General features: G+C 46.3%; 1 protein-coding gene across 3 annotated transcripts in view; it reads left to right on the top strand.

The window, feature by feature from the left end:
- Positions 1-451: 451 nt before the first annotated feature.
- TRIM55 (tripartite motif containing 55) overlaps positions 452-8,762 on the top strand; it is a 40,664-nt gene continuing 32,353 nt past the window's right edge. For all 3 annotated transcript variants that reach the window (XM_077751836.1, XM_077751835.1, XM_077751833.1), the window contains exons 1-3: positions 452-619; positions 1,175-1,347; positions 7,843-8,008. In XM_077751836.1, the coding sequence (XP_077607962.1) occupies positions 452-619; positions 1,175-1,347; positions 7,843-8,008 (507 nt within the window). The remainder of the gene's footprint in view (positions 620-1,174; positions 1,348-7,842; positions 8,009-8,762) is intronic.

Genomic DNA, 8,762 nt, shown 5'->3' with positions numbered 1-8,762 from the left:
GGAGAAACCCGTCGCCACGTTCTTACCGAGGGCTCACAGAGGGCATGGCTCAGTGACTAGGCATGCACATTTGCATTTGTTGTTGACAACTGTCAGCTTCAACCTCCCTCTCCTCACAACTCTGTCTAAATGGGGTTTGTAACCCTTCTTCCCACGCACTGTCTTCACTCCCCGGGGCAGGAATGTTGGCTCCTGTTCTCTGTCACCTGTCAGAGTCCATCCATCCTGTCACTGGCTTATATGGACAAGTCAGCCCACTGTCACGTGACCCTCCCTGCTGCTAAAAACAGCTCCAGCACCTCCTCTGAACCTGGGCCTGAAACAATGTCTTCCACCGAAAAAAACATAAAGGACACTTGATCACCCAATCCTTGGAATTATTTCCAGGAAGCACTTGCAGAAAGCCTTCGGGGCACACTTTCCCTGGCAGCGCGCAGGGGACGGCCAGGAGATGAGCGCAGCTTTGAATTATAAGTCTTTTTCCAAAGAGCAGCAGACCATGGATAACTTGGAGAAGCAGCTCATCTGTCCGATCTGCTTAGAGATGTTCACGAAGCCTGTGGTCATTCTCCCCTGTCAGCATAACCTGTGCAGGAAATGTGCCAGTGATATTTTCCAGGTAAGTCTGTTTGGTATTTGGGGGGTAAAAAAAGAGTCTCTCTTCTTGGAATCAAGTCCTCAACTTGTAGGTGAATTCTTTTAGAAAACTTTATAAGGCTACATTCATTTTCAAGAAAACCATTTTTTTTTTACTGATTTGCTTTGTGCTCTGCTCTCTGCCTCCTCCCTACTCCCAAATCGAATTTTACTTAAATATTAAGACTACTATCCGTTTAAAAAAAACCAAAAAACCTTCGAAACATTGAATCTGCTTCAAAATTGTAAACGAGTTGCTGCCTAAGACATTAACGTTAGAGTTTCTGGCTAGAGCTTTTGGTTATAAAAACACTGGATAGAAAAGGGCCTCATGCTGAAAATGGGAGACAGCAGTTGACTGGAGAAAGTACTGGCCCTGTCTTCTAGGCCCACTTGCTGCTAAGGCCCTGAGGGACTATCTTATGGCTAACTTAAAGTAGAAGTTGACCTTGCTTATAGTAACAGAGAGTGAAAAGAAGTCTCAGAAAAGCTACCCGTGGCATTACTTAATTCCTCCTTTCTCGCTTGGCAAGAACAGGCCTCTAACCCGTATTTGCCCACAAGAGGAGGCACCACTGTGGCATCAGGGGGCCGGTTTCGCTGCCCGTCCTGTAGACATGAGGTGGTTCTGGACAGACACGGGATCTACGGCCTTCAGAGGAACCTGCTGGTGGAAAACATCATTGACATCTACAAGCAGGAGTCCAGCAGGTACTGTCCCTCCCTGTGTCACACCCGCACCTGAGACTGGTTTTGTGTATTTGTTTGTTTGTTCCAACAGATCCCATGCTCGTCTGACAATCACAGACATTGTCTTATAGGAAAACGTTTTTCCAAGTGAGTCCTTACCAGTGTGAGAATCGCTCTTGGAAAGAGACGGGAGCCGGTGCCCAAGCCTTTGCACCAACTTAAGAACGAAGTAATTCATTAACACTAGCCCATTCAGTAGCACGGAGAAAGGCATAATGTGGCCCACCCCCTCAGCCTTGCATGACATGTGTTTCAGACATTTCTGCACTTCACAGGTCCTTTGTAGCTCCCAGTTCTACAGAGCGGAAGATTTACAGTACGAAACTTTAAGGAAAACTAGTGGAAATGGCATTTTCCAAAACAGTCCCGTTCCTAGTTTAGACAGTCTCACCTTAAAGTTGTCTACATGATCATAATGAAAACCAAATTTCCCTAACATAATTAATCATTGTATGGACCCTGGGAAGTTGCAAAGCAATACACAGTCCTGCCCTTCAGCCACTTAGAGTTTAGAGACATGGGGGGGGGGGGGGGAGACAGCATTCAGTTAAGTTTCCCTACTCTCTAGATTGCATTTGCTGCATACTCTCAGCATTTGCCTGTTGACTGACTGATACTCAGTATATGCCGCCATTCACTAAAAACAAAAAGGCTTCTTCCTCATCGAATCACATTGGCTGTGGAGCCCCTTTCCTAGAGGCATCACTGCAGGAGATCATTCCTAGAAGGCGTGGTGTGAGGGCCCGTTTTCAATTGTACACAGGTCAGTCCAGTCCACAAAGCTTGGTAGCAATATTGAGACCATCTGGAAATGAACTCATTGTGATTCTTATTAGGAGACATGTATTTACAGAACATCTGCAGGGCTCTAAGAGCCTTGCGCTCTTAGAAGGAAAGCTGTTCCATAAATCTAACATATAATTATTATAATCACTATAGCTATTAGTTTCTGCTTAAGATTCAAACTAAATTAGATAGTGCCAGGATCTAGATGGAGGTGGGGAAGAAGAGTAATTACCGATGGCATATTACAGAGATACAGAGTCAGCCATTTCCCTGCGGCCGGTGTCTCTGCGGAAGAAAGAAAATACTATTGCTGCCGCTGTCGCTTCACAGATCTGATTTCATTGTTTTCCATTCCTTTAAAATGCAAATACACACAGTCTCTTAAAAAAAAAAGTCAATTAATAATCAACCAATTATTAAGAGTGTTTATGTAACAACTGATCCAGTGCCTAGTACAGTGTCTTACATAGAATAGTTGCTTCATAAGTGCCAGATGATTAAGCAACACCAAAAAGCTTCTTAGACGTTCTACTTATTTCAGTAATTTAGTTTTGCTACAGGGAGAGCTTGAAACATTGGAAATAATAACAATGTTATGAAATCCAGAGAAGAAGAGATGTTAAAACTTGTAGCATTAGGGGCGCCTGGGTGGCTTAGTCGGTTAAGCGTCCGACTTTCGCTCGGGTCACGATCTCGCGGTTCGTGGGTTCGAGCCCCGCGTCGGGCTCTGTGCTGACTGCCAGCTCAGAGCCTGGAGCCTGTTTCAGTCTGTGACTCCCTCTCTCTCTGACCCTCCCCTGCTCACACTGTCGTCTCTCTCTCTCTCTCTCCTAGAAATAAAAAAAAAAACAAAAAAACAAAAAAAAACTTGTAGCGTTAGCAACACCAAAAGACACATCCTTAACTTTAAAGTCTACATATACATCTGCCAAAAAAGTGCCCGGGGGCACAAACTGTGTAAAAGTAATGAACCAAATTTCCAACAATGAAGCTTAGAGCTGGGTGTGCCAGTGGTGTTTTTCTGATTATCAAGTTCTTCTTACGTTGTTGTTTCTTGAACTTGAGACTCGCCTTGGGACATTTTTACTTGGTAGCAAAATCACAAGTTGCACAGAGGGCCCAGGTACACGTTGGGGCAAACACCCAGGTGTTCCCTGGAGGCCGGCAGCCTTGCCAGCCCAGAACCCTGAGCCTCGGAGTCCATTAGGCAACCTTAGAATGACCTTGGGTATTCCGAGTGAGATGCACCCTCTCTGGCTCACAGTCATTGGCGTGGGGGCAGAAAGGAGAGAGGCTGGTCAACTCTGACCTCCCACAGACAGATCGACATTGTAGATTTCGAGAAAACCTGGCCTTATCTCATGTCACTGCCTGGTAGTGCGCTGGCCACAGTTTGCAGAGGTGACATGAGAAGGAATTTATTTCACTGATATTAATCACAAAAATCATAATAATTACCTTTTTAATAAGTAAAACTAATGTGTCACCCACTGTTTGGGGTGCTTTACACATGAATCCCGTGTAAGGCACGTGTTAATCTGTACAACATCCTGCTGAGATTCTGATTATTATTAATACCTTATTAACTCAAACTAACTCATATACATAAACAATCAAATAGCACTAGGAGACCTCTAATGAGGCCCACGCTCCCACGCCACTCTCTCTCTACCCCCAAGGCTCACTCCCCGGAGCCAACCACTCTGAATTGTTTTAGCTGGTTTTCTGTCCGTTATCCCCCAGGGACATCTGTACACCACTACTACCACTACTACTACTACTACTACCACTACTACTACTACTACTACCACTACTACTACTGTACTCTATTTTTTGATTTTTCAGTTTAGACATTCTCTGTGGACTAGTCACCGCCGCTGATCAGGACAGGGCCCTCACATGGGTGAGCCACCTACTTTTCCTCTTCCGTGGGTGGAACCCTTATTTTCTGGAGCCTACATCTTTCTCTTTGTCACTTTATTCCACTGTTTTTTGTGGAGCACATCCTCAAGCAATTATCCAAAATATGCAAAAAAGTGCTCCACCTTTCAGCACCCCCCCCTCCTGCCTTCGGAGTACCTGGCCTCCGCAGCCCCAGAGCCCTTCGGGGCCCCACAGCTCAGGGCAGCTCGCTCCTCTCAGCCTTCTCCCCGGAGGCGCTTAGCAGAAAGAAGAGGCAACTCAGGTAGGTCGCTTCCTTTCATCCACAGGTTCTCAGTTTCCAGCATGCGGTCGACATCTCTCATCTGCTGTTATCTAGCTCACTTTTTGTCCTTGTTTATCATAGAATGCGATTTTAAATTTTCCTCACGCTTATTTTAGTGGGATTTTTACGGGAAACATAAATAAAAAAGGCTTATGTTGATTCTGCCGTATTTAATTAGAAGACCCCTAGGCCAACTTCCAGAAATGCATAAAGGCTGAGCCTCAAAGAGGTTAAGTACCTTGCCTGAGGTCACACAACCAAAACCTGGAGAGGCTGAGCTGGAATTTAGCTCTAAGATCAATTTGGCTCTAAAGGTACCGCCTGCAATGCCTCACCAAGACCAGACGCCGAGCCTTCAGGATTCACCAGGATGGTCCCAGCCACCTGCGGCCGGAGAGAGCAGGCTACCGACTCCTTGAGACTGGCCGGCCCTGAGTGGTGAGAGGCCGCTGCCGGCATCTGGAGCCGAGCCCTGAGCCACAGCTGTGAGCTCAGTCACTCTCCCTCATGAAAGTGCCTTGACATCTTTGTTCTACGTGCCTGTTTGACCCAAGTCTGTTATACGTTTTACGTTGTCTAAAGGTTTCTATTATACACCCACTTGTAAGTGGTGGATGCCTCTGGGCCTATGTTGCCACCTGAATAAGAAAAACCTGATAAGGAATACAAGACGTAGTTCTCGGTCTATATTGTATTATGGTAAAATAATCAAAACCAAAAACTAAACATCCAGCCTTATCGCTGTGGCCACATTTCCAGTGTTTGCAATATACTGTATACATATATACACACACACATATATTGTATACATATATATGTACTCACACCTGAGCTCTGGTCAGAGCTACTGACATCAGAAGCACATGGGACAGAGGCTGCTGTCAGGAAATGCTCCGGGGAGGTGAGCCACAGAGGCATCACCTGTGCCATTTTCTAGTAAATATGCTCCAGACACATACTTGACATTTATTATTATGAGGTGGAGATGTAAGGGACAGAAGGTGGAGGAGGTAGGAAAGCCTTTGACCAAGCAAAGAGCAAACCACTTCCAATCTCTAGATAACCTCCAAAGGGCTTTGTCATTCATAAACGGAGTCTCCAGAATGTTGTCTGGTCTCTTACTTTGCCCCTCATGAGTGGCAAGTGACCCCGGGCTTTCCCCGTATTTCACATGCCTTCCCCAGATGAATTAGAGCACAAGGAATACTGTCCATTAATCTATCAAAGTCTCTTTCATTTCTCATTCATTCTACAAATATTTACTGAGTACCGCTCTATGCAAGGCATTGTTCTGGGTACTGGGACCCAGCCAAAAAAAAACAAAAAACAAGACAAACCTGCCTTCATGGAACTCACATATTTGTGGAGGAAACAGACCTGGGCGGGAAGATCCATTTCTTGGTTTGCAGAGTTTACTTTTCTCAACTGACTTCCAAGGATATGGCAATTTCAAGTCAGGAGGCTACAGACTTCATGGAAACCATATTGTTACAAGACCAGGCAACAATTCCTTTTACAAAAATTGCAAGGCTGGAAGCCCATACAGTTTCCTCAGTAGACCCAGGTCTTCTCCTAACAGCTCAGTCTCCTTGACTTGACTCCTACCTGGTGATTTATAGATGTAAATCAATGTATTTTCTGCCTTTCTCTGAGTTGTGGGGCAGCAGATATGTGGTACCACACATCAGTATCAATGGTTTACAAACCATTTTATTCATGTCTCACATGAGAAGTACATTTTACGTTGTGATCCAATGACCATTACATACATGGATGAATGTAGAACTATAGATATGCAATATATATTTTTTGCCTCCAGTGTATTTATATACGAATGCACACATATGCATGTACATACATACACATATATTTATGTCCACCAGAAACAACAGTTTCAGATATCATTACTTATTCTTACTACATGTAGCTCATGTATTTACTGTTCTATTTTATTTTGATTTTAACAATGCTGGTCATAACCTCTAAATTGATTTCATGGCCCATAATAATCAGTTTCACAGTCCATAAATACCTGCAGTTTTTTTTTTTAATTTTTTAATGTTTTATTTACTTCTAGGAGAGAGAGAGAGAGACAGCGTGAGCAGGGGAGGGTCAGAGAGAGAGGGAGTCACAGACTGAAGCAGGCTCCAGGCTCTGAGCTGGCAGGCAGCACAGAGCCCGACGCGGGGCTCGAACCCACGAACCGCGAGATCATGACCTAAGCGAAAGTTGGACGCTTAACCGACTAAGCCACCCAGGCGCCCCAATACCTGCAGTTTTTTAAAAGTGGATCTTGATAACAGAAAAATTCAGTCCCAAATCTTTTAAATAACCATGCTTATCAATAGCTATGTGTTTGGGAATATGAGGAAAGGTTTTGGATTTGTATTTAATTTTTCAGGTACCTCTGAAAACTATGAACAACTTCAGTCTTTAGATAGGATATATAAGAATTCCAGGTTTTTGTAGAAGCAGGCCACACCCACAGCCCACCATGTTCTCCAGAGGGGTTCTAGAGCACCACAGTCTGGCACAATTTTCATCTTGATCATAACAATAAGTCACGCTGATCATTAGGAAAATGTACAGGGCCCTACCACATGCTGTGAACTAGGGCTACTCCAGGTGATTCCACAAGTTATTCTTTTTTTTTTAATGTTTTATTTATTTCTAGGAGAGAGAGAGAGACAGCGTGAGCAGGGGAGGGTCAGAGAGAGAGGGAGTCACAGACCGAAACAGGCTCCAGGCTCCGAGCTGGCAGTCAGCACAGAGCCCGACGCGGGGCTCGAACCCACGAACCGCGAGATCATGACCTGAGCCAAAGTCGGACGCTCAACCGACTAAGCCACCGAGGCGCCCCTACATTCAGTTTTCTTAATGATAGGAAGAGACCCAAACAAATTAATGAAACACACGCTGACATGTTCCTTCCTACACAGAGCTCTTTGCACTAGCGCCTAGACTACTAATCAGAGATTTGGACCCCTCCAGCCCACCTCCATCCACCGTTTGGTGGGAGGAGTGTTTGCTGGAGGCTGTAGGATTGGGACCTAGAGCCTCTGCAAAGCCAGGGTAAACTTGAGATTTAGTTAATCAGCAAATACTCCTTCTTTACTCTTAATTGGAAAGTATCTCAAGAGACCTGTAAGTGTGTGCAGACGGTGTCGGAGCACACTCCTAACATAAAAGCCCAGTGTTCAACTTCCAGGAATTTGACGAGCTGTGTTTTAAACCATTAATAACTTGAAATCAGCCACGGTGGGAACACTCCCCACAGAAAGCGTGAAACACTACAGATCAGAGTGTGCGTGCCCTATCCCCCACTCCAGCCTGGTTGTTAGAGATCTGTCAGCACACCGCTGCGAAGCCCGAAGGGCAACTGAATTTGGAGGGCTCTGAACGNCCCGCTGCCCTTGCTTGGCTGCAATGGGAGCTGACACATTTATCTGCCCACCTCCTCCCAGACCAGAAAAGAAGTCTGACCAACCCATGTGTGAGGAGCATGAAGAGGAACGCATCAACATCTACTGTCTGAACTGCGAAGTGCCCACCTGCTCTCTGTGCAAGGTCTTCGGGGCACACAAGGATTGCCAGGTGGCTCCCCTAACTCACGTGTTCCAGAGGCAGAAGGTAACAGAGCTTCTCCGGCTCCTTCCAAATCTCTGTGATTGGCTCCATTTGCTGAAGGGAACCGCCCAAGCCACGCAACCCTGAGGCCTGGTGGCTCCGAGGGTGGAGTGGGAAGGGGTCCCGTGCTGGTGCAAACTTGGCCACGTGCTAGATCCCCCGGAGAGTAAGGGACTGCCTGAGAGGGAAGGGGTGCCGAGGGTCAGGAAGGTGCACAGAGGGCAAGGGTCACTGTTACTCGTGCATCCGGGAGGTTGCCTGAGACCAGCAGTGTGTTGAGATCTGGTCAGGGCTGTTTGAAGTTCAGACTATAGATAAGAAAAGGGTAACTTTCCACTCCAGACACGGGAATTTTTCTTCATTCACTAACAGAAGCTTCCATTGCCCGCACCCCTCCCAGGCCTTTGCTCCCCCAGCCCGCCCCTACTGTGTTAGCCTTCAAGTGCAGGTTAAACTGGCCTCCTACGCTTTCAACCTAGGCCGGTTGCTGAAAGGCCTCCTCTCAGTTTGGCACATGTCCCCACGCCCGCCAGGGCCTCAGCCTCCCCACCCTGATGTCCCCAGCATATCACCAAGTTGCCAACCTGGCTTCACCCATCGGCAAGTAGCAACTTGCCCGTTTGATGCAGATAAACGTGCTGTTGTGTCCTCAGGCAGATGCAGCCACTCCCCACACCTCGGATTTGAAGATCTCCATTCTCAGCTCCTTTCTGTGAAGAGTCATAGATCCTGCCTGGGGTCAGTGTTTTACTGTGAG

The sequence above is a fragment of the Crocuta crocuta genome, unplaced genomic scaffold (genome assembly GCF_008692635.1).
Source record: "Crocuta crocuta isolate KB4526 unplaced genomic scaffold, BGI_CrCroc_1.0 scaffold20, whole genome shotgun sequence".
NCBI classification, from domain to species: Eukaryota; Metazoa; Chordata; class Mammalia; order Carnivora; family Hyaenidae; genus Crocuta; species Crocuta crocuta.
This window is presented reverse-complemented; position numbering and strand designations above follow the sequence as displayed.